This window comes from Camelus ferus, chromosome 6 (genome assembly GCF_009834535.1).
Source record: "Camelus ferus isolate YT-003-E chromosome 6, BCGSAC_Cfer_1.0, whole genome shotgun sequence".
NCBI lineage: Eukaryota > Metazoa > Chordata > Mammalia > Artiodactyla > Camelidae > Camelus > Camelus ferus.
Window position 1 is genome coordinate 21,004,158 of NC_045701.1, and position 26,191 is coordinate 21,030,348.

The 26,191-nt window shown below is 32.4% G+C and overlaps 1 protein-coding gene and 1 pseudogene across 2 annotated transcripts in view; both read left to right on the forward strand.

Moving 5' to 3' along the window:
* The window catches only part of UBR1 (ubiquitin protein ligase E3 component n-recognin 1), a 136,516-nt gene that overhangs the window by 29,377 nt on the left and 80,948 nt on the right, over positions 1 to 26,191 (forward strand). For both annotated transcript variants that reach the window (XM_032481378.1, XM_006178875.3), the window contains exons 3-10: positions 6,828 to 7,084; positions 8,994 to 9,072; positions 13,207 to 13,317; positions 22,126 to 22,256; positions 24,084 to 24,222; positions 25,174 to 25,236; positions 25,477 to 25,600; positions 25,903 to 26,010. In XM_032481378.1, the coding sequence (XP_032337269.1) occupies positions 6,828 to 7,084; positions 8,994 to 9,072; positions 13,207 to 13,317; positions 22,126 to 22,256; positions 24,084 to 24,222; positions 25,174 to 25,236; positions 25,477 to 25,600; positions 25,903 to 26,010 (1,012 nt within the window). The remainder of the gene's footprint in view (positions 1 to 6,827; positions 7,085 to 8,993; positions 9,073 to 13,206; positions 13,318 to 22,125; positions 22,257 to 24,083; positions 24,223 to 25,173; positions 25,237 to 25,476; positions 25,601 to 25,902; positions 26,011 to 26,191) is intronic.
* Positions 10,025 to 13,090, forward strand: LOC116664140 (annotated as a pseudogene).

Here is a 26,191-nt window from a genome sequence, read left to right on the forward strand (position 1 = left end):
ATCCATTAGGTTCTTGGTGATTCTAAAGTTTCTCATGTTCTTGAAAAACTTGAACGAAACTAGTTTTGTGTCTTCCATAATTAAGTACGACAGAAAAGTTTTTTGTTTGGTGTATAGCTCTGAATATTCAGGATTTTTCTTTCTTTTTCTTTTTTTCTCTTGCTTGCTTGGTTGCTTCCTCCCTCCCTCCCTCCATCCCTCCCTTCCTTCCTTCCTCTGTTCGTTCTTTCTTCCCTCCTTCCTTCCTCTTCCTTCCTTCCTTCCTTTCTTTCTTTCTTTCTTTTTCTTTCTTTCTTTCTTTCTTTTCTTTCTTCCTTTCTTTTCTTTTCTTTTCTTTTCTTTTCTTTTCTTTTCTTTCTTTCTTTCTTTCTTTCTTTCTTTCTTTCTCTCTTCTCTTCTTTCTTCTCTCTCTCTCTCTCTCTCTTTCTCTCTTTCATTCTCTCTTTCTCTCTTTCTTGTGTGGTTTGAAGAAAAGAATCTTGGGTGTACAGTAGAACATGAAGTATTATCTATCTGCTAGTTATAGTTGTTGCCCCGTATGTGTGGAACACAAGTTGCTGGTCTATACGTACCCTAGAAAAGTTGGTGTTAGAAGCTGAAAGGTATAGTTTTTCTTTAAGGTCTTAGTACATTATTTTTAATTTGACAGTTAAAAAATTACTCCCAAAATATGGAATCACTATAAGGATATTATTCATATTAGGTAAGCAGACATACAGATTCCAAGAAAATATGCTAAAATCCCACTATCCAGTAGTGTTAACATTTTGGTATACATTCCTCCTGATTTTTTTCCAGTGTGAATATATATAACATTTAACCAAAATGAGATTTTATACAATGCTTTGTAACCTACTTTAATGAACTGTATATCATTAATGCCTTTCTGATCAATGAAAATAGACATCTTCAGTATCAGTTCTTTTTTCTAACTTTTGTTTTGAACTTATTTTAGACTTTCAGAAAACTTAAAAGAAAAATAGCACAAACAGTTCTCTTATATCCCTCACATCTGCATCCCCAAATGTTAATATCTCACATGACCGTAGTACAGTTATTAGGGACAGGAACTTAATATTGATACTAACTAAACTACAGACCTTGTTCGAATTTTACCAGTTTTCCTACTAACCTCCTTATTCTGTTCTAGGATCCCATCCAGGATTCCGGGTTACATTTAGTTGTTTCTCTTTTGTCTCTTTCAGTATATAACAGTGTCTCTGTTTTTCCGTTGTCTCTTGCAATTTCTGAGTGTCTTGGTTTTCCTTCTTTGACACTTTTGAAGGATATTGAGCAGTTATTTTATACAGTGTTCCTCAATTTGGGTTTGATGTTTTCTTATGTTTGGAATAAGATTATTTATTTTTGGCAAGAATAACACAAAAATGATACCATATCCTTCTCAGTGCATCATATTAAGGGATTCTTGATATCGCTCTTTCTTATTACTGGTGATACTTAGTCACTTGCTTAAGTTGGTATCTGCAAGGTTTCTCTTCTTTATAGTGACTGGTGTTTTCCTTTGAAGTTACTAAGTATCTTCCAGGAGATCCTTTGAGACTATTTTGCATCATTTTAAATGGGTGTATATCTTACAGGTTTTTTAGAGTTTTTTTTTTTCTTGGTTACATAAGTATTGAGAGTTATCTGACAGTCATACAATATAACATTATTTTAAATAAAATGTTAAAATTCCTCTTCTCTGTGTAACCACTGTTAACAGTTTGATGTTTCTTAATTAACAGCTTGATGTTTCTAGACCCTTATTCTATATTTAAGAAAGTATATGTATAGATGTACATGTATGTATATTGAATTAGAAAACTCAAATGTGTAGACATGTTTAAAGCAAATAAAATTTAGACTTTTTTATGAAAATGGAATTATATTATTTAAAACTTGCTTTTTCAGTCTTCAGTATTTTATGGCATTCTGACTGCATAGAATGGTACGGATGTACCTTTATTGATAGACATTTAGGTGGACTTCATTTTTTCATGGTTACAGGTGACACAGTAAACACATTGGAATATATATCTTTGCACAGTTGGGCAAGTATGGCTAAATGATAGATTCCGCTATTTCTTAATCTATTCCCCTGTTGATGGACTTGCAGGCTCTTAAGGTTTTTTTTTTTTTTTTCTGTTATGAAAAACAATCTACATGAAATGTGTAAATTGAAAAGCTTTAAAATAATGTTTAATAGATAATGTATATAGTAAAAAATTGAAAAAGTAGAAAGAGGTATATAGTGAAAAATAAATATAGGGCTCTTCCCACTTGTTAATAGTTTATTTTGAATCCTTTCAGAGATTTTCTATTCAAATGTAAGAATATAGAGATATATCTCTTTCTCTTCATTCTTTTCCCTTCCAATGGTAGCATACAGTACTCACTGTTATGTACCTTTTGTTTTTTATTTAACAATATATAACTTGAAGAATATTCCATGTAAGTTCATATAGATCTGTGCCCACCCCTTCTTTATAATGGCTACATTGAATTTATGTACCATGACTTATTCAACTCTTGTTATGGAACATTTAGGTTGTTTCTAGTCTGTTATTGTTGTAGATAATGCTGCTAGTAAAATACTTCTGTATATTTCTTTTTTACATTTGAGTTTATCTGAGAAATAAATTCCTAGAAGTGGAGATTTCTGGGTCAAAATTTATATAAATTAAAAAATTTAAAAACTATCTCAGAATTACCCTTCTGAGAGAATGGGCTAATTTAATTCCTACAGTAATACCCAATAGTACCATAATGTTTTACATAAAATTTTATTGAGTTGAACTTCTTTATGGAGGCATATCGAGCTTCAGGAGAGCAAACTCAGAAAGCCTTAAATATAATTAAAAATCTGTAACATCCCTTAGTTACCTCTTATGGAATTTATGTGAATTCTTAATTGTAATTATATTTCAGCTTACAAAACTTAATTGGGCAAGTTTTATAAGTTTATTGTAGCTGAATAGAATTCTCATTCCTTCTGTTTGCCCTGAAGATTGTCTTTGACACTTTAAGGGGGTACCTGCTAATTTACTCTAAGATATCATGAACAAGTATGTGTTCACCTTGTCAAAATTCTTTATGATTTTATAAACATTAGTTAGCCTTTGTTTTTACAGACTGAAGAGACCTAATTTTCCATCCCTATTACTTTTTCTAGAATGCCTTCATTCTCTTGATAATTTTTTTGCCAAGATACCACTACTCAGTGGCCTGAATAGTTGTCTCACATCTTGGGACAAGGATGCTCTTGTGTCAAAAGGGCCAAGGCTTTAACTATGTAGATAGCTTGTGAATGGATATCCTGTGCCCTATTGTTAAGTTGTCTTGGTGTATGATAAATATAGTTCTTAGTTGCCTCCTACTTCTGTGTAATTTCATAGAAGGGGGAGCTAGATTCAATAAGTTATGGTATGTTCATTTTAATATATATTTGTTCTAAAATTCGTCTTTACTGTTTGGTTGTATGAAAAATTTGAAAGATGCATAGTGAGTAGCAGAATTTGGCATCAGTTACTCTTGTTTGTTTTGAAGAAAATAAGGCTTTGATTTTGATTAAGTTCAATTTATTTATTTACTTATGTATGTATGTATGTATGTATGTATGTATGTATTTATTTATTTATTTATTTATTTATTTATTTATTTATGGTTAGTGCTTTTTCTACCCTGTCCAAGAAATCTTTGCCCTAAGAATGTCAAAAGTTTTCTCTTATGTCTTTGTCAAGAAGTTTCACAGTTTTAGCTTTTGTATTTAGGTCTATGATCCATTTCAAAGTATTTTTTGTATATGTTGTGAAGTATGGATTGAAGTTCATTTTTTCAAATGGTTATCTAATTACTCCTATACCAGTTTTTAAAAATACAGTCTTTTCTGAATTGTGTTGGTTCCTTTTTTAAAAAAGCAGTTGACTATATGTGTATTCATTTTTAAACTCTCTCTTATGTTCCATTGATAAATATATCTATCTCAGTGCTAATACCACACTGTCTCAATTAGTATATCTTTATAGTAAGTCCTGAAAGCAGGTAGTGTTAGGTATCTTCTAAGTCCCTTACAGTTCCATATTCATTTTAGGGTCAGTTCATCAGTTTCTACAAGAAAGCTTGCTGGGATTGTGTAGAATCTGTACATCAGTTTAGGAAGTATAGATATCTTAATAATACTGACTCTTATAATCAATGATCATGATGTAGCTCTTCCTTTATTTAGATATTTAAGAAATTTCTCTCAATAATGTTTTGTAGTTTTCACTGTAGAGCTCTTTCACATTCTTCATTAAATTCATTCCCAAATATTTTATGTTTTTTGATGCTATTGTAAATGTTAATTAGAAAATGAAATTTTAAAAAATGTTTGTTGCTAATATATAGAAATATAGTTTATTTTTATATATTGATCTTATATCTAGTGAGCTTGCTCATTTTGCTTAAAATTCTTATATGTGTGTTTTTTAATTGATTGCTTAGGGTTTTCTATGAAGATAATCATATCATTTGTGAATAGAGACTGCTTTCTTTCTTCCTTTCCAATCATCATGCCTTTCATATATTTGTCTTGTCTTGTTTCACTAGCTGTGATCACTGGCTATTGAATAGGAGAGAGCAGATATCCTTCCCTCGTCCCTGATCTTTAGGGGAAAGTATTTAGTGTATTATTGTAAATATTTTCTCTCAATCTGTCTCTCTCCTTTTCATCTTTCAAACTGTATTCTTTTTTATTCACTGTGAAAATTTACATAAATAAGTTTTTATTGTACAGTTCTGTGAATTTTGACAGTTGCCAACAGATGCATTACCTTCACCATAATACACATACTATAGAACAATTCCATTGCCCTCAAAAATTCTGTCACAGCCACTTTGTAGTCAGCCCCTGGCAGCCACTCTGCTATCATCCATGTCTAGTAGTTTTGCCTTTTCTGGAATGTCATATAAATGGAATTATATAGTACATAGCCTTTTTTTTTTTTAAATTGAAGTATAGTCAGTGACAGTGTGTTAGTTTCTGGTGTAGAGCAAGTACATAGCCCTTTCAAAAATTAAAAAAAAAATTTAGAATATAACTTAAATGTGTACAAATAGAACACTAGTATAAATGTTTATACTTACACTTTCTTATGTATCAATAAAACAAACATGAAATGTTAATAAAACCAGAGAGCCCACCCATTTCAAATGAACAATATTAATTTAATTGGAAAGAAATTAACTGCAACCAAATTGCCAATGTTGGATTGATAATGGAGAGTTTTGTTTCTTCTTCCTCTGTTCATTGAAGCCTACTGACACTGAGTGGCATTAAAAATGTTGGGCTGGTTGAGTGGTTTGAGGTAATCAGACCTCACATTTAAGGCCAAATTGCTAATGAGTAATCCATGAATATCTTTTTTAATAGAGCATTTCTTGATACTTAGAAAGCTGTCGTTTGATTGAAGATAAAGGTGGTGTTATTGAAATCTGCATATGGTGTCTGTTAAACCCACTTATCACAGGAATCAGGAATTTGGCATAGAGTTGGAAATTGCTCAGTTCAGACAGTTGCTGTCAACATGAAGTTGGTCCCAATTGCTAAGGTGCAGTAGTAGTCCATAGCCTTTTGAGTTTGACTTCTTTTTATGTTGCATGTGTTGATAATTCAGTCGTTTTATTGCTGAGCAGTCCTCCATGGTTTGGTTGTGCCACATTTGTGTATAATTCACCAATTGAAGGACAACTGGATCATTTCTAGTTTTGAGTGATTATGAATAAAATTGCTATGTATTATATATAATGTGAAACCATGTACAACTTTTTTGTGAACATAAGTTTTTATTTCTTGGGTAGATACCTAGGAGTTTGGTTGTTGGGTCATATGGTAAGTGTATATTTAACTTTGTAAGAAACTGCTAAACTCACTTGTAAAGTGGCTGTACCATTTTGAGTTTCTACCAGAGCTTTCTTTTTCCAGTTTTCTGCATCCTTGTTGATACTTGGCATTGCCAAGTTTTTATTTTATTTTTTACCTATACTCTTTTAGGTTGTATTAGAGGTATCTCATTGTCACTTTAATTTGGATTTCCCTAATGACTAATGATGTTGAGCATGTTTTCATATGCAAATAAGCATGGCAGAAAAGTCATCTGCAACAGTTTCTTTTGAAGAGCAGAAGGTTTTACTTTTGATGATGTCTGATTTATCTTTTTTTATAGTTAGTGCTTTTTGTGTTCCAAAAACTTGGCACTCATTCATTTTGATCTTTCCTTAAATGCTGTTGTTCCTTAAAATAGCTACTAGAGAGTAAATCCTAAGAATTCTCATCACAAAGAAAAAAAAATTTTTTTTTATTTCTTTAAATTTTATATCTGTGTGAGATGACAGATGTTTACTACACCTGTTGTGGTAATCATCTCATGGTATATGTAAGTCAGATCATTGTGCTGTACATTTTAAACTTATACAGTGCTGTTTGTCAATTATACCTCAATAAAACTGGAAGAAAATAAAATAAACTACTAGTGTGGGGAATGTTTTGCTGTACAGCCCCTGACTGATAGTAGAATCACCTTCACACACCAGGAGTTGGCCACTTCAGAGGGCAAAGTAATTCTCATCTATTATAGCTGCTCTTCTTTTTTCCAGATATCTCTGGTATGTGGGAAACCACTTATTTCCAAGGTCCTTAAAAAAAAAATCATTTGCTTTCCTTTTGTATTGGTGAAGAATAAAATAAGAATATACTGTAAGTCACTTTCTCTGAAACCAGAGAATTATGCCATTACTTGTGCCCCTAGAAGGAGCTCGTAACAATGTTTAATTTTTGTTTTGTTTTTCAGTGGTGGGATCAGCAGACTGATTTTTATACTACTTTCTTGAACCACTTGGCACAATTGGTGCCAGAAATTTATTTTGCTGAAATGGATCCGGACTTGGAAAAGCAAGAGGAGAGTATACAAATGTCAATATTCACCCCGCTGGAATGGTACTTATTTGGAGAAGATCCAGACATTTGCTTAGAGAAATTGAAGCACAGTGGAGCATTTCAGCTGTGTGGGAAGGTTTTCAAAAGTGGAGAAACAACATATTCTTGTAGGTAAGATTTAGAAATGTACAGGATTGGTTATAATTATAACTTTGTATTTTGCATCTATTTTATGATGTACCTTTCTTGGTTTATTAGTATTTATGATGTATTTAATTCTACATAATTAACTTCCTTTTATTGTGCACTTATATATCTGTTTTTGCTAGTACAGCTTGTTTTTGAATATATGGCTTATACTTAAACAGTTCTTTCACTTTTTCTTCCTGTTTTCCAAAAGTATGAAAGTGATAGATTTTTGCCTTGTTTATAATTTAGTCCATATACTCTTCTCTGAAACTCTTGGAGCCACATGTATTTCAGAATCCTGAATACTTCCCCAGCAGAATCAGGGTAGGTTCCAGCAATCAAACACAGCATTTCTGTAAGAAATCTGTAACTGTTCACAGCAAGTGGTATAAATAAAGTCTATAGTCTCTTGTAATTTCAAGTCATTTTTTGCCAGCACATGAGATTTGGTGGCAAAGGACTATGGACCTGTAGGAGCATTTGTATTTTAGTTGGATAGAAGAAGCCAGTGGTGGGGACCCTGAAAACAGCTTTACTTTTTTTGCCTTTTGTGAGAGCAGTTGTCTTAAATAGCAAGATAACACAATGTTTTTATTCTCTACTCCTGCCTGAAACTTTTAACTTTTAGATCTTAGCAGCACTTTTAGTTTCTTTTCTCCTTTATTAGGGGCAGTTTAGGTTAGGAGTATGAATATCTAGATTTTATAAATACAGAGAATTGTTTTTGCTTCACTATAATTCTAGGTTTGACTGGTTTATGTAGAGTTAATAGTTATTTAGAACATACTACCTTTCTTTATTCTTTTCTCAGAGAAAAATCAGCTTTTGTATTTTGTGTATTTTGCTATATAGCATAGTAAAGTTCATTTATCTTGTTATATTTTTAGCTGAAGCCCAGTCAGTTTCAACTAAAGCATAGTAGATATTTGTATACCTCATTTCTCCAGAAGGGTCATGAGGGCATTTTTAATTGTCACAACTAGGGGAATGGTACTGGCATCTAGTGGGAAGAGGTCAGGGTTGCTGCTTAAACATCCTATAGTACACAGAACAGTCTCTTGTATCCCCAGCAAATAATTATCCAGTTGAAAATGTCAGTACTGCTGAAGTTGAGAAACCCTGCCCTCAATAGGTTAATAGGTCATATATATTTGAGAGAATATTATTAGGCAATCTTTGTTTCTTATTAGCCTTTAAAAGTTTATTTTTAAAACTTCCTAACCATCTACTCAACTTTTCTAAATAGAATATTTTAAAAAGTAGTTTTGTACTCTGAGCTAATTTATATTGTTGTTAATGTTTCCCTAAAAATATTAAATAAAATTATACATTTTAAAATTTTTATTAGGAAAGAGATTATGAGAGATTGAATTTAATTTGTTCCATGAATATTCATTTAATACCTGTCACGTGCCAGGCACTGCTCTACGTGCTTGGGACATATTACACAAAACAAATAAAAATTCCTGCCCTTATGTTGCTAATATTCTAATGAATTTTGTCTTGAACCAAGCCTCATTTACCAGTGAACAATTGATGTCTGTAAAATATATTTGTAAGTGTAATAGGAAAAGGTGATGCAGAGAATGAAAAAAAAAAAAAGCTGATCAGTTTTCACAAAACTAATTTTGAATTGTAACTTAATTTGAAACCAGGTGAAAGCTTCAAAAGTAATGAAGATAATTTAGGAGAAACAAAACCAAACATCCAGACTTACACATTCAAATATGGCTAACATGGGGCTAACATTATTTGGAATTTAATTTTTAAAGCATTTTCGTACTCAGTTTGTGCATCATATAGGGAACTCATTCGCATTATGTTATAGTCATACCTTGAGCATTAGTGGGAGTCATCTAATTTTTGGAATCTAATTTTTAATCTTTTTCAGGGACTGTGCAATTGATCCAACATGTGTACTCTGTATGGACTGCTTCCAGAATAGTGTTCATAAAAATCATCGTTACAAGGTATGAAAATAGATCCATAAAATCTCTATATTAGCAGGAATCTGGTGTCCACCTAGTCTAAATTCCTGACTAGCACTTAAATACCTGCTATAACAGCTCTGATATGTGAACCTTTAGCTCTGGTTAAACATATGTGAGGCAGCTGCGTATAATTTTTGTTGAGATACATCATTTTTATACAAAAGATGGTATAAAGCATATGAACAGCTTAAAGAATAACTATAAAGTGAACACCTGTGTAACCACTACTTAGATCAAGAAGTAAGACATTGCCAGTTCTCAGAGACCCTGCATTTGTCCCTTCGAGGTCACCATCATTCTCTCCCTCCTTGCAGTAACCTCTCTCCTGTGTTTTGTGATAATAGTTTCCTCGATTTCCCTTTTATGTTACCCAAATCATATCGAGTAGTTTTATCTGTTTTTGAACTCTCTATAGATGGAGTCATTCTGCATCTTTTTCTTGTTGACTAGCTTTTACTCAGCATTATGTATATAGCTGTATTTTGTCCGTTTACCTTATAGTGTTTAATAATCCATGTTGTCTTTATTCATTGTACTACATATAAATATGTACATTGTTTCCAGTTTGGGGCTATTATGAACAGTTCTGCTATGAACATTCTTATTTATTTATTTTGGTACACATGTAAGGAGCTTCTCCAGAGTGTGTATATATATATAGAATATATATATATATAGAGAGAGAGAGAGAGAGACAGAGAGGAGTTGCTGAGTCATAGTAGAGAATGTCAGACTGTTTTCCAAAGTAGCTATACCAGTTTATAGGTTCTCTAGCATTATACGAGGGTCCCCATGGCTCCACATTCTTGAAAGATTCGGTGTTTCTAGTCTTTTAAATTTTAGCCAATCTGTTAGGTATACAGTAGTATCACATTGTAGTCTTAATTTAATTTTCTTAATTACTAATGAAATTGAGGGCTTTTGCCTTTCCTGTTAAACATTTTTAGACAGCCTTGTAATTTTGAGCTGAAATGTACTTTTCAAATAATAATATTTAATAATATTGGTTCTGTGCTCTCGGCTTAGACATACATAATAATGGATGTATCTCTTTGTATATATAATATGCTCAAGGTCCTGTGTAAATGTAAATAACATCTTGAAGTTATATAGACTATGTCTTCCATAGAGCTGAAAGTGCATTTCATGTTTTAAAAATGGCTTCAACATTTCTGCTTCTCAGGAAATGATGGGCTGTAGATATATGTTCTGGGTATTTTTATTATTGTGCACAAGAAAAAGCAAATTGAGGAGCCTATCATATAGTGTGGTTGAAATGTTTTCTCAAGATTGCAAAGCCAATACCTCCTGGAATTTACAGAGTTGATCGTTGGCTATAGTCCATATTTCCCAGTCATCTCCATTTGTTAAGGTTTTTCTTAGAGAACTCAGGAAAGAGTGCCAGAAGTAGAGACAAGGAGGAAGTTTTTAATTTCTTCTCATTTTAACTCTGGGGATTAAGGAGGAGAGATGTTGAGGGCTCAAGACCAGAATTTTCTAGTTCCTTAGTCTGTGCTTGCCAAACTTTGGGATTTTGTTTGCCCGTACCTTTTCAGAAGACTTTGGGTAAGACATAAGGTTTTCAAGTTTTTATTTGGCTAAGTAAGTTCTATTTTGATTTTAAAAAGGGCACATGAACAACAACCACAAAATACCTACCATTTCCTATCATTTTATGAAGACAAATTTTAATTTCAAGAAAGTAGGATAATCTCAGAATAGTTCTTTAAATTGCATATATGTAGCTCTGTGAAAGAGCTCAGCACATTCCTTTCTTTTCTGATTTTCCTGTGGACTGGTAAAAACTTGTCTGTTAAATTTCGGGACCCTCTTCACTAAGCTCTCTTGGAGTATTTAAAGTTTATCAGTCTGCATTCCACCACAAAGCACTTTGCTGGAGCATCCTTGGATTTATCATCTTTAGGTTTTTGCAGAGCTCTTCTTATAGAAGGTGCTTCCATAGCTTACTCAGGAACCTTTGAGTCATCAAAAGGATGGACAGTTGTGTAACAAATAAAAAATTATGTTTATAAGCCTTAAAAAAATATTACGCGTCAAAAGTGAGTGTGAAGAGAACAGAACACTTTTAATGGGAGAATAAGTTGATAGAATCTTTCTGGAATACGTGTTACGTGTGGTGAAATTTTAAAGGAAAAGCGAGGAAAGGAGTAACAAACACAAATCAAGTAATAGTAACCTCTGGGACAGGTAAGAGGATGGGACTCTGGATGATCTCACAGAGAGCTTTAACAGTACTAATATGCTCTTGTGTTGGATGCTGGATCAGTTATACTTTGTAACTTGCCTATACGTTGTGTATATTCTTTTGTATAATTAAAAACTTAATGAAAGAAAAAAATGAGGCCATTGTTAAAAAAAAAATTGGAAGAGATAAGAAGAGGTGATATGCATTGCTGCCGAGAAGGGGAAGAAAAGGGCAATGATAGGGGAGCAGTCCCAAGATTAAACAGTATGTGAAAAAAGAACCAAGAAAAACCTTTAGTCATAGGATGGTGCAACACAACTTTTGCATCACAGAGGAAATGAGGACCCGCCTCCACCATGTTGAAGGTTTTCTTTGAGATTACAATGATGTCACGACCAGCTGCCTTATAAAGTACTCAGTGTTCCCAAAAGTACATCTTTCACAGCAGTCTTAAAGTTTGCAGCAGAAGAATTTTAAGTTCTTGCAGTGACATGTGCAGTTATTACCAGTGATGGAATAGAAATAAATCCTGCACCACTGGAAATGTTTTTCTAAAGCATGATTCAGAACTGTGAATGATTCCTAGAGATCGTGTTAGAATTCATATCTGCTACTTGGAGCATACAATTACCTTTCAGAATAAATATTAGTCTTTTTGTTGTAAAATTGATATCAGGCACTTAAAATACCATGAAAACATGAAAAGTTGATGAAATAACGAAAGGTGACTTTTCTTGTTATTTTCACTCTTCCTGTGAAGAGGGAATGTTTCTGCTTTGAGGGTATCAGTACCACAGAAGATCATAGCCTTTCAGTTGCTACGTCACAACACGCACAGGTAGTTCATTTGGGGTAAATGGATCATCCAGCTGTGTTTTATAACTGGAGAATGCTGCTGATAATTCTGAAAACATTTGGAAAATTAATATTTACAAGTAGGAATCTTCTTATTTGTCCTTGAGTTAAAATTTTAAAAGGATTATGAATTGTACATGGCAGTTTACTTGAGTAGCATCTGACTTGCAGACAAAAAATAGTTGAATTCCTCGTATGTCATTTATGATAAAGGATCACATCAATGAATACTTAGTGATCTTAAATTTTTTTTCCTTTAGGTTGTTTTTAAGTGTCAAACTTCACATGTTCATATATTTTAATTTTTATCAAAGAGCCAAAAAATGAATTTTGATGTAGCCCTTATGTGTAAAATATCCCATACCAAAGAGTTTTAGTTATGATCTTGCAGAATCCAATAGTTGTAATGGAAAGAATTGAAAATAAAGTAGAAGCATCAAGAAAAAAAAACTTTTGAAAACAGGAAAATAACAAAGATACAAATTTGAGTTGTTTGTTCTGCTATGTGTAATGTAGATTATTTTTGCACACTTCACAATCTTTTCTTCTCCATTGGTACAAAGTTTTACAAAGTATTATTTAAAAATTTGGGGGAAAAAAAGAAAATCGTAAGGATGAGAAAAGACCAAAAAAAAAAAAAAATATATATATATATATATATACCCATGATACTTATATCTCCTCCTTTTCCTTCTTAATAGTCTTGTTTACATGGATTACAGCTTATGTTAACCTTTTCTTTTTTTTTTTTGCATTTGCAAAATATTCACAATAAAAACCAGTGACTCCCCTCTGCCCAAAATTAAAATAAAATAAAAACGTTGAGTATGTTTTAAAAAAGTACCATTTTTGAAGGTTCATTTTTGTTGTGATTAAGTATTTAGGATTTTTTTTTTCTGGCTAACTAAATGTTTTTTGACATATATCTATAACATTGAAAGCAATTAAGGTTGAAATAGTGAGGAGCATTTATTATTTGAGTCATCTTTATCATTCCTCTTTGCTTTGTAATGTGTTTTGAAATCAAGACAAACTCATTTTTCATTTATCAGATGCATACTTCTTCTGGAGGAGGATTTTGTGACTGTGGAGACACAGAAGCATGGAAAACTGGCCCTTTTTGTATAAGTCATGAACCTGGACAAATAGGTACTACAAAAGAGGTAAGAATATTATTATTTTTTAAATTGCTAACTGTTTTAAGCTTGATGAAATTAAATAGAAGTAAGTATCAGATAAGCCGAATTCTCTTGAGAATCCTGATTTTTATGTTCTAATATTTAAATAGGAGTTTTATTTGACTATAGAGAATTTAAGGGTTTGATAATTATATTCCATATTTCTCTAAAGAAGGAATGAATTTACAGTGAAAAGGAACTCAGAATACTTTCTTGTTAAGCAGTCAGTTTGATAAGTAAGAGTAAACAATATACGCCTGAAAGAGGAAATAGAAGTAATTATTAATAGGAGAATATAATGAATTAAAAAACAGTAGAATTGACACATAAATTCAGTAATTGCTTATCTTAAAGAAAAAGCCAGCAAACTGATTATCCTGTACGTCCTAATCAAGAAAAAAAACAAAAACAAAAACTGTGAGCAAGCCCAGATATAGACGTTTGAAAAATGAGATGGGGAAATAACCATAGAACCACAGATACAGAAGGATTATAAAAGGCTCTTTCTGTGACTCTGTGTTAATACATTTAAAAATGGATTCTTTTATCAGACAGTATAAAGTGCCATAATTTATTCAAAAACAGAGAAACCTTGAATTGTCAATAACTATTGAAGAAATTTAGAAAATTGTCACAGGAAAGTACTTACTAAATAATGCCATGTTCAAATAGTTTCACAGAGTAATCTTTTTTGAAACTTCAAGAAGTAAATAGTTTTTGTACTCTTTAAACTGTTCCTGATAACTATATAGCCGTGAACACACCTAGGGTCCAGATTTTGATCTCTTATGTACAATTCCCCACTAAAAGAAATCAAGATTTGTGAAAATACCTGATTCCAGATCTGAGTTAGGGAATGTATAAGGTAAGCTTGTAAGGGTGGGTTTATGTCAAAAAGACTTAAGACCCAGCTTGAAAAGGCTCCCATTGACCTAATTGGACAATTGGAGCATTAAAAAAAAAATAGTAAATAACCACTAGTTGATCGAATAATATTCAAGATAAAGATCTATGGGTTCCCTACTAATGAAACTTACACGAGAGCTAGATAGAATAAAACTTGTTTGTTGTCATGGCAGTGGTTGTTATATCAATTCCTTATTTTAAAAATTGGTGATTAAAGGGAATGAACTAAGCATTTATTGTGCCTTTTCAATAGGAATTATATTTCATTGTAAACAAGTATCTCAGTTCATTAGGTAAAACTTCTTTCTAGAGGAATTCTATCTAACAGAGGCATAATAGAATTAGAAAAATTAAAATTTTGCAAACTCTAAGGAAATATTTTAGACAAGGATCATTACTAGACACTAAAACTCTTAAAACTTGAGTTGATGAGGAACAATATTCACACGATTCTAAATTACCATCTCATAGATTACTTGTTAGTCACAAGGGAAAGATGAAACTTTACAAAATGTGGGGAGGTATCATACTGTGATCACCTGGAACCACTCATCAATATTAGTGTGATTATGAATAGTAGGGTGATATGACATAATAAGCATCCTCTTATGATGTAAAATAAAGTACATAGTTTAACATCTGAAAATTAGTTAATTTAATATGCTGTATAAATAGAATAAAAAACAAAACCACACAATCACTTCAATAGATGCAGGAAGAACATTTGACTAAATCCAACACTTTCATGATAAAAAGGCTTAACAAACTTGTAATAGAAGAGAACTTCCTTAACCTGATAGAAGGCACATATGAAAAACTCACAACTATATTGGATAGTTTCTAAGATCAGGAATAAGGCAAAGATTCTGCTCTTGGCACAGAGATATCCATTCAATATTGTACTGGAGGTTCTGGCCAGGGCAATTAGGTAAGCAAAAGAAAAAAATGACATCCAGATTGGAAAGAAAGAAGTAAAACTAGCTCTGTTTGCAGATGATATGATTTTGTAAAAACAAACAACCCAATTAAAAAATGGACAGAAGACCTAAACAGACATTTCTCTAATGAAGACACATATATGACCAGTAGGCACATGAAAAGATGCTCAATATTGCTAATTGTCAGAGAAATGCAAATCAAAACTACAGTGAGCTATCACCTCACACCAGTCAGAATGGCCATCACTATATAGTCCACAAATGATAAATGCTGAAGAGTGTATGGAGACAAGGGAACCCTCCTACATTGTTGGTGGGAATGTAGTTTGGTGCAGCTACTATGGAAAAAAGTATGGAGATTCCTTAAAAAACTAAAAATAGACTTATCATATGATCCAGGCAATTCCACTTCTGGGCATATATCCAGAGAAAACTCTAATTTGAGAAGACACATGGACCCCAGTGCTCATAGCAGCACTATTTACAATAGCTAAGACATGGAAACAGCCTAAATGTCCATTAACAGTTGATTGGATAAAGAAGATGTGATACACACACACACACACACACACACAAACACACACAATGGAATACTACTCAGCCATAAAGAAGAATAAAACAATGCCATAATTTACAGCAACATGGATGGACCTAGATATTACCATACTAAGTGAAGTAAGTCAGAGAAAGACAAATATGTCACTTACATGTGAAATCTTTAAAAATGACATAAATGAACTTATTTACAAAACAGAAACAGATTCATAGACATAGAAAACAAACTTATGGTACCAAAGGGGAAAGGTGAGAGAGAGATAAATTAGGAGTTTGGGATTTGCAGTTGCTAACTACTATAAATAAAATAGATAAACAAGGTCCTACTGTATAGCACAGGAAACTATATTCAGTATCTTGTAATAACCTATAATGAAAAAGAATATGAAAAATAATATATATATGTGTGTGTATAACTGAATCACTGTCCTGTACACCAGAAACTAACACAACATTGGAAATCAACTATATGTCAATTAAAAAAAAATTCTAAGGAGTCCACTAAAAAATTGATAGACCTAATAAACAAGTTCAGCATGATTGCAGGATAAGAGATAATTATACAAAAATTACTTGTATTCTATACATTGGTAATGAACAATCGAAAGATGAAATTAAGAAAAATCAAGTACAAAATCTAATTCAAAAAGATGTGCACCCCTGTGTTCATTGCATCATTGTTTACAATAGCCAAGATATGGAACCACCCTAAGTGCCCATCAGTAGATGAATAGATAAAGAAGCTGTGGTGTGCATATATACATATATACACACAGACACATAGACACAGAATGGAGTGTTACTCAGCCATGAAAAGAATGAAATCTTGCCATTTGAGACAACATGGATGGATCTAGAGGATATTATGCTAAGTAAAATAAATCAGACAGAGAAAGACAAATATACTGTATAATTTGAGTTATATATGGACACAAATATACTGTATAATTTGAGTTATATATGGACTCTAAAAAACAAAACAAATGAACAAACATAACTAAACAAAAACAGTCATAGATACAGTGAACAAACAGGTGGTTGCTGTGGGGGGGTTGGGAGAAGAAACAGGTGAGGGACACTGAGGTGTAAACTTTTAGTTACAAAATAAATAAGTATGGGTATGAAATGTGCAGTGTGGGGAATATAGTCAGTAATTATATAGTATCTTTGTATGGTGACAGATGGTAACCAGACTTACAGTGACCATTTTGAACTGTATAGAATATGCATTTATTATCAAATACATGTTGGATCACTGAGTTGTGTACCAGGAATTAACATAGTATTGTAGGTCAATTATACCTCAGAAACAAACAAATTCTTAGAAAAATAGATCAGAGGTGGATAGTGGGAGGAGGGGGAGTTGGATGAAGGTGGTTAAAAAGTACAAATTTCTATTAAGGTATATAAATACTGGGGATGTAATGTACAAAATGATTAAAATTAACACTGCTGTGTGTTATATATGAAAGTTGTTGAGAGAGTAAATCCTGAGTTCTCATCACAAGGAAAAAATGTTTTTTTCTTCTTTATTTTGTATCTGTATGAGATGATGAATGTTGACTGGATTTATTGTGGTAATCATTTCGTGATATATTTAAGTCAGATCATTATACCTTACACCTTAAACATATACAGTGCTGTATGTCAATTATATGTCAATAAAACTGGAAGAAAAATTATGTGTAAAAAGAAATAGATTCAATGTTGATTATGTAAAGCAACAAATTCAAGTGGATTCTTCTGATTGAATTTGGATAAATTTTAAAAGGCACATTTTAGGGTTGCATCTTCGTCCAGTAACCATAAATACAAAGTAAATACTAAACTTTTTTAATCCAAGGAAGAAAATACATTCTTGTGAAAATATTTAGGTTTGCCAAAGATTATGTCTTGTTAAAGTGAAACAGTTTATATGCCCAATTATTTGTTATATGGTTTCTGTGTAAATCTTTATAACTGGACAAAGTCAAAATTCATTGTCAGATATGAAGTCAGTTTAATGTTGACTTTATACAACAAATTTTGAAAATTTCCCATTTCCCCCCTCTATGCTTAGGAATAATTTGTGTGTTTTCGTCATTAGTTTAGTGTTTGAGTAATTGAGTAATTTTCCATATTTTTATTAGTAAAATTTTTTAAATAAAGAAAAACAGGTATCAGTAGGATAAAACAACTTTTACCTAAATTTAATAACTCATTATTTTTCCATATGTTTCTTTTTTTGTTGTTCAAGTATATTAAGTTAAACAATAGTCATCATGATATTTTATTCCTAAATATTTTAATATATATTTAATAATTAATAGGATATTTTCCTGTCTAATCATAATACCATTTTTATAATCAAATAGCATTAACAATAACTTTTAAATGTTATCTAATATCTTGACTGTATTCAATTTTCCTAATTATTTCCAAAATGTCTATCACATTTGGTTATGTCTCTTAAGTCATTTACATCTAAATAAATCTCCCATCCCTACCTTTTTTTCTTCGTGACAGAGGTCAGGCCAATTTTCCTGTAAAAAGTCCATTGCATTCTAGATTTATCTTGAAATGTCCTACATACTGTATTTGTCTCCCTTGTGTTATTCTTTATCTTGTTCATCTCTCCCCCGTATTTCCTATAAACTAGAAGTTAGATCTCAAGGTTTTATTAAGTTTGTGTTAGACATTTTTAGCAAGAATATTTCATAAGCAAGGCTGTGTACTTCAATCTTTTAGCAGCTTGAGATAAGTTCACATACCATATAATTCACTAAAAATGTACCATTCAGTGGTTTTTAATATATTCATAGATACATGCAACCATAGTCAGTTTTAGAACATTTTCATCAACTCAAAAAAAAAAAAAAAGCCTTTAATGATCCCCCAACAAGGCCTCTACTCTTCTAGACCTGAAAAATAACTAATCTACTTTTTGTCCCTGTAGATGTGTCTATTCCAGACATTCCATGTAACTATAATCATGCAGTATGTGGTCTTTTATGTTCCAATCAGAATAATAGCCAAGTTCTCTTTTTGAACTTGACAAAGTAATCAGAAGTTCTTCTGGAAAAAATTATGAGAATTGCCAGGAAAAGATGAAAAGAAGAGTTATGAGTGTGAATAGGTCCAGCAGACTTCAAATGTGTTGAAGAGCCATAGTAACCTAGACAGTGTGAAGTTGGGACTGAAATTCAGATCTTTAGACCTAACTCCAGCACTTTACTTTTTTGTCATGTGGGAGGTAATTAAGTTTATTTATTTATTTATCATTATCATTATTATTATTATTTTATAGAGGTACTGGGGATTGAACCCAGGACCTCTTACGTGCTAAGCACGCACTCTACCACTGAGCTGTATCTGCTACTCCTCCAGCACATTTTTTTAACCTTGAATTTGAGAATAATTTCAAATTTTTAAAAAGTTGCAAAATAGTACAAAGAATATTCGTATACTCTTACATCTACCTATCATTAACGTTTTTTCCCATAAACTTATCATTCACTCTATTTTTTTAAGTTTTTTTTTAATTGAAGTGTAGTCAGTTTACAATGTATCAATTTCTGGTGTACAGCATAATGTTTGAGTCATACGTATGCATACATAGATTCCTCTTCATATTCTTTTTCATTATAGATTACTGCAAGATAGTAAATATAGTTTCTGGTGCTATGCAGTAGAAACTTGTTTATCCAGTTTTTGTGAGGATTTCCCTTGTATTTCTAATTGTAAGAGATAGTCTGCCACAGTTTAGTAGGTACCCTGTGATAATTGTTTCATTTGTAGATGTAGTTTTTGGTGTATTTGTGGGAGAGGGTGAGCTGTGCATCCTTCTACTCTTCCATCTTGGCATCTCCCTCTACTCTGTTTTCAGATTGCCTCCTCTCTGTTACTCATTTACTTCTCCTGAACCAAAATGATTATTCCTTCATTTGACAGTACAAAATTTGCTTGATTAAATATCACCAGATGTCCAGTGCCTGGAACATTCTATCCAGTTTTAACCCTTTCAATTCATTCTCTTATTTTTGTTTTATTTAAACAAATGTTGTACTTCTGACTATTGCCATTTCTACCTTGAATGTTTTTTAAAATGTGTTAAAATATTTTAGCGTATAGTCAGAAGGCTTTGTGGCTTGATTTTTATATTCTCTTCATCCCGTAACTAATCATTCTAGAAAACTGTTTTTGTACTGTTTTGTGTTTAAGTAGCTGAAGAATCCTTAGGAGTTAAGTTGCCCACTGAGTGTACAAAACTAACCTCCCTCTTCCTACCTAATGGGGTTCCAGTCTCTTTGGGGTTTTCCTGAGTCATATGGCCTCAGAACCCTGAATTTAGTCCTGAACTAACCTGATTTTCTTGGATTTCTTTGGGTTTATGATTAGATTCAAAAGGTAATTGGTCGTTCAGGCTTATCCTGAAGGTAAATCTGGATGTTCTGGAACTGATTCATGATCTGAATGGACACTTATGCTAGCATATAACTAATCAACTGCTACCCAGTCCTGTGTACTTTGCGTTTGTTTCGTCTTTGCTCTGGTGAACATGAAATCCATACTCTGCCAGGTCAGGTGTGTGGCATTGTGCCAGTCATGATAGGGATTTACTAACTGTAATTAGAGCTGGCTAATACTAATCAACCAGTCATCTAGCATTTGGTAGTATCTTTTGAAGTATATTTAAAAGCAGTTTCTCTCTAGTCCTGCAGTACATTTCTGGGTTAATTATTAAGGTTTTTAAAAATCTGTTTTGATTATAGCCCTTTTGTTCCCTTTCATGGACCTTCTTATTTTCTAAGCTGTAAATGATTTATTTGAAAGTTTCTGATGTACTTACCAAACCTCTTCTGAAAAACTTAGCCTCTAATCGATACAATACGGAAGTAGTGAGTAGATTCTTTTAACTCTTTGCTTCAGACTACTTTTTTGAAGAATTGAAAGGAAGTATTGAGCTAAAAAAGATAAGAAATAGGAATGTAGTGTATTAATATTGTTCTTAGTACCTTTGACACTTTTTAAAATCTCTAGCAAAAGCTTCTGAGCAAACTCTCCAGAGAAAAGGTGACATATTGAAGAAATGGTAGAAATTAAAATTGTAAAGCACTGGGGAGTGAGAAAGATTAGATGTAAAAGATTAAATGCATAGGTTAATGTTTTGGTCGCCACAGAATAAAATACAGTTCATAAGTATAGTCTACAGCAGGTGGGTTAAAATTAATATTAAATGCCTTCTACTGAATTTCTACTGGATTTCAAGTGGGTATGTCTTAAAGAGCTACTGTATTTCTTTTCCTGCTTACTCCTTTATTTAAAGAGCTTGTTGAGATATAAATTATATGCCATATTTAAAAATTCACCCATTTAAAGTATACTTTATTAGCATGTACTTCATTCTTTTTTATGGCTAAATAATATTTCATTATATAAACATACACCATTTTATTTATCCATTCATCAGTTTATGGAAATTTGGGTTGTTTCCACTTTTTGGCTATTATGAATAATGCTGCTGTGAACATTTTTATACACATTTTTGTGTGCACATATGTTTTCATTTTTCTTGGATAGATACCTAGGAGTGAAATTGCTGGGTCATATATAACTATACTTAACATTTTGAGCATCTGTCAGACTGTTTTCCAAATTGCATTGTTTTACATTTCCACCAATGTATACGAGTTCAAATTTCTCCACATCCTGGCCAACACTTACTGTTACCTGCCTTTTTGATTGTAGTCACTCTAGCAGGTGTGAAGAGAGATCCCACTGTGATTTTGATTCGTGTTTCCCTAATGGTTTATGATATAGAGCATTTGAATGCATTTTTTTAGCTGATTGGTTTGAACAGGCCTTCTATTAAGGAGATGGTATTCTGTAATGAAATGAGCATTGTTTTTTGTGAGAGTCAAAAGACTTAGATTATAGTCTTGCTTTTTGTATGTTTATAGGCTCTTTGATCTTGAATGGGATCTTTATCCTTTAATTGCCATTAATTCTCTGCCTTTCTTTACAGAGTGGCTGTGAGGACTAATTGAAATAAATAAATGAGAAAAGTTTTTGTAAGCTGTAGGGAGATAACCAATCCCTATAACTGATTGTTCTTTGATATTATAATTAGGTTACTCAGGCAGAAAAAAACATTCATAAGAGAGAGCATCTTTAAGGGGGGGGGGGGCCTCCATGGTTCTGCCTCCTTTCCTTTCTGTCATCTGTAGCACCAAGTTGGCCACAAGGAATTAAGCTAAACTGATGTGAATAACAAACTCTTGAGCTGAACTTAAATTCGTTTCTGGAGGATGGTGTGATGAACTCATTGAAATTATTAGTATAAATTAACATTATCTTACTCATCCACTTACTTGTATACTATGTTGATAGTATGTTTTTCTATATTTTCTGTCAGAACTTCCGTTGTCCATTGAATGAAGACGTAATTGCCCAAGCCAGGAAAATATTCTCTTCAGTAATAAAATACATTGTAGAAATGACTATATGGGAAGAGGAAAAAGAATTGCCTCCTGAACTCCGGATAAGGTGGGGAAATTTTTTAAAAGGGAGAAGTTTTGGTGATGATTATTTATATTGCAAAATAACTGTTGGAAAAAATGTCTTTGTTGTTGTTATTTACTGCTTAACTGTCATTTTGAAAATTTTATATTGAATTGCCTCTTGGAAATACTTCCAAAATGTCCATTTATGTGAGATGCTCTGCTAAGGCACTATACAGAAGTTAAGCTAAAGGAAGAACCTAATCAGGAACTTCTGATTTTTAAGAAAGAACATTTTGGGGTTCTTGTTTTAAATGGCTTATAAGGACCTTGCAGCCACTCATCTCAGTAGGGAAGTGAATTGCCCCGTTTGATCCTGGCCTGAACCAACCTCCAGGTTCCCTGAGAGGTTTGTGGGCAATGATAGAGACTTCGGAACAGTGTGTCTCTCTTCAGTCTAGGTCTTTAGCTCTTTTCTTGATTAAAAAGTCCGATGGTAAGAATAAGGAGATAGCCCTTTGTCCGGTGCTCTGGTATCTAGGATTATTTCAGTTGTAGGGGATTTAACAGTTTGTTTAGCTAAAACCCAGCAACTTCTAACAGTCGTAAGTCTTTCAGTGACAGTAACATTTGCTCTTAACTTACAAATGCAAAAGAGAATTCCAGACCTGATCTGAAATACAGTTTGGGCCTTGTGGGGATTTTTCTACCTGTTTAATATTAGGAATTTTACCAAGTTGCAAAACAAATCTAAATACAGTTTTTTGAGTTTCCTGGATTTGTTTGTATTCTTTTAGGAGAGAAAATTAAGAATTTTAATTCTTAAAGACATTAAATGTATTGTTTTGACTCTTACTGGGCCATAAACTGCTTGGAGAAATGAAGGTCATTAGAGATAGTATCCACAATGGTTTTAATTTCAAATAGTTTGATAACGTAAGTCAAGCACTTTAAGAAACTTTGTATTGGTAAACATAATACTAGCAATCTGCTTGTCTAAAAAGGGTGTGTTGCTTGAGTGTAGTTGTGTATGTAGATAGCTCTGGACTTCAGATTCACAGATCTGAGTTCTGTTCCTCACTGCTTATTGATTGGCATTGGGACCATGGAGAAATCTTTTTGAGCACCCATTTCCTAAGCTATAAGAGGCCCAAGAAAATCTGCTCTTAGAGTTATAAGGATCAATTGAGTATTTTGTAAAAGCTTATTGTAACAGTTAAAAATTGATAATAACATCTGACATTTGTGTAGCCCATGACAGCCTTTTTCACATATTTTATAAGATCTTCACACCACTCTCAAATGTAGATATTATACTCTTCTTAAGGATGGAAAAGGTGCTTTAATTTTAGCAAGACTAAAAGCTTAAGTGATTTGTCTAAGGTCTCACAGTCAAATGGTAGTGCTATCACTTTAAATATATACACTTAAAAAAAAAACTTTAATGTACTATAAAACCAGTGTCACTTAAATAGAAGGTAAAATCAAAAATAAATTCAATGAAAACTAAATGTTAATAAAATCTGACTATTGCCTGCTTGAAGGTTGTGAGCCCAAAGCCTGTCAAAATAAGAGATTGGCAGGAGTTAAGAGTGGTTTTAAAGACATACTGCCACTAACTGAGAGTAGTATTTTACCTCTGAAAGTAATAAGAAAAGTTGGGGGGAAAACATTTAATCAGGGTTTTTAAATTCCATGGTACCATACCACTTAAAATCATTTTGTATATTAGTGTTTAGTGGCATTTTTCTATATGTAGGAAATTACATGGTGCTGCTTTGACAGATGGCATATATTATTTTAGGCTATTTCGTGTTTCCCTTTGTTATTTGTTGCAGTGTCTGAATATGTATCTTCTTTTTTTAAAAAACAGAGAGAAAAATGATAGATACTACTGTGTCCTTTTCAATGATGAACACCATTCATATGACCATGTCATATACAGTCTACAAAGAGCTCTTGACTGTGAACTCCCAGAGGCCCAGTTACACACCACTGCCATAGACAAAGAGGTTTGTGAGCTTTATTTGAATTATTATACTGTCTTCCATCAGCTTCCTGCAAGATGGTTGTTGACTCTCCCTTGCCAAGTGCCTTCGTGTTAGGTACAACCAATCTCTGTTTATTCCTTATAGCTTAAGTAAATTGGTTAAACTTGATTTTTCTGTGTGTATATATCATAGTTTTAGATTTGTAATTTTCCTCTTTTATTCTAAATAATTAGTTACTGAATATATTTGGCAAAAAAGTAACTCAACCTCAGTCTGTTTCTATAATTATTTATTGAATGAATGAATCAATTCATGAATTATGAAAATTGGTCATTTCTGAGGTTTTAACATTTATTAAAACTATTTTTGGAATAATATTTAGAGCATTGCTCAGCTTTTATTTAACACCCAACCAAAGCAAAATGCGTTCCTCAGGTATATGGAAGGAATATTAACCTAATCCGTATCCTCAAGAAATGTATAATATAGTGGAAGAAGCATCCTGGTATTAGTAATTAGTATAGTGATTATAGGGCTTGAGAAATCAAAATCCTGGCCACATCTCTAACCCACTAGTGGATCACAAGTGTGTTTTGGAGCACACGTTGAGGAATTTTAAGTTCATTCATGAAAAGTATTTAAAACATATAGCAGAAGTTTAGTAAACCTAACTTACTATTATCTGACAGAATTAGAATACACTTCAGTAAATAAAGAATTGACATTCTTGCCAAGCAGGAAATCTGGGATCCTTAAGTTTAGAAATTCCCTACTAGTGATATTGAAAGTTCTGAAGCTGTGTAAAGTTGCTAAACATTTATATTTATCATTCCAGTAATTGTCAATCTTATGAGTTTTAGCCAGTCAACAAATGATTGATGATCACGAGCTTATTGGGTCTTTGGGTTACATGTAACTTATTGTTTGGAATTGACAGTGTACTGCCTAATTCTCATGTCTGTCTCTAATTAGGGCCGTCGGGCTGTTAAAGCAGGTGCTTTTGCTGTTTGCCAGGAAGCAAAGGAAGATATAAAGGTAATTTTCTGAATTAGGGTCAAAAAGAGGATTTAAGATGAATTGCACATTACAAGAGCTGAAATAAAATGGTTATATTGTTGAAGTGGTTTGACATCCTAAGTAAAGATAGGATTGGAGCATTTAGACCCAGAGATTTGGAACTGCAATAATTCTATGACTTTTTTTTGATGAATAGATTACTTAGTTAAAACAAAAATTTAAAAACTAATTTGTTTTTAATATTCCTTTAATTTGTAGAGTCATTCAGAAAATGTCTCTCAGCATCCACTTCATGTAGAAGTATTACACTCTGAGGTTATGGCTCATCAGAAATTTGCTTTGCGTCTCGGGTCCTGGATGAATAAAATTATGAGCTATTCAAGTAAGTGTATGCCTATTTTTCTTATTTTTCATAAAATATTATTTTAAAAAATAGCCACAAATTTAAAAATGTCACTGAGTATAAAATAAAATCTCTTTGTTTTTACATTTTATTTTCAGGGTTGCTTTTCAAGAGCTGTAAATAGTATTTTATTGGCTCTTGATTCTTTGATGTTGACAGAATTGCTCTTGACATCAAATGTGGGAGGATTGATGTTATTTTTTTCATATATTATTATAGGCAATGTACTTTTGGGAGAAATACTACAAGAATAAAAATTATGTGACTTCTTTTGTTTGTAGGTGACTTTAGACAGATCTTTTGCCAAGCATGCCTTAGAGAAGAACCTGGCTCTGAGAATCCCTGTCTCATAAGCAGGTTAATGCTTTGGGATGCAAAGCTTTATAAAGGTAAATAGATCATTACTTATGCTACTTACCATGAAGCAAAGGAAGATATGCCCTTAAAGTGGAGTTGTAATCTCTTTTGTTTATTAAATCAGTTGACTTGATAAGATATTATACTTTCAAGGTGAGGTTAACCAATCAATATGTATTCTTCTGTGTTAAAATCCAGGGATAATTGCCTTTT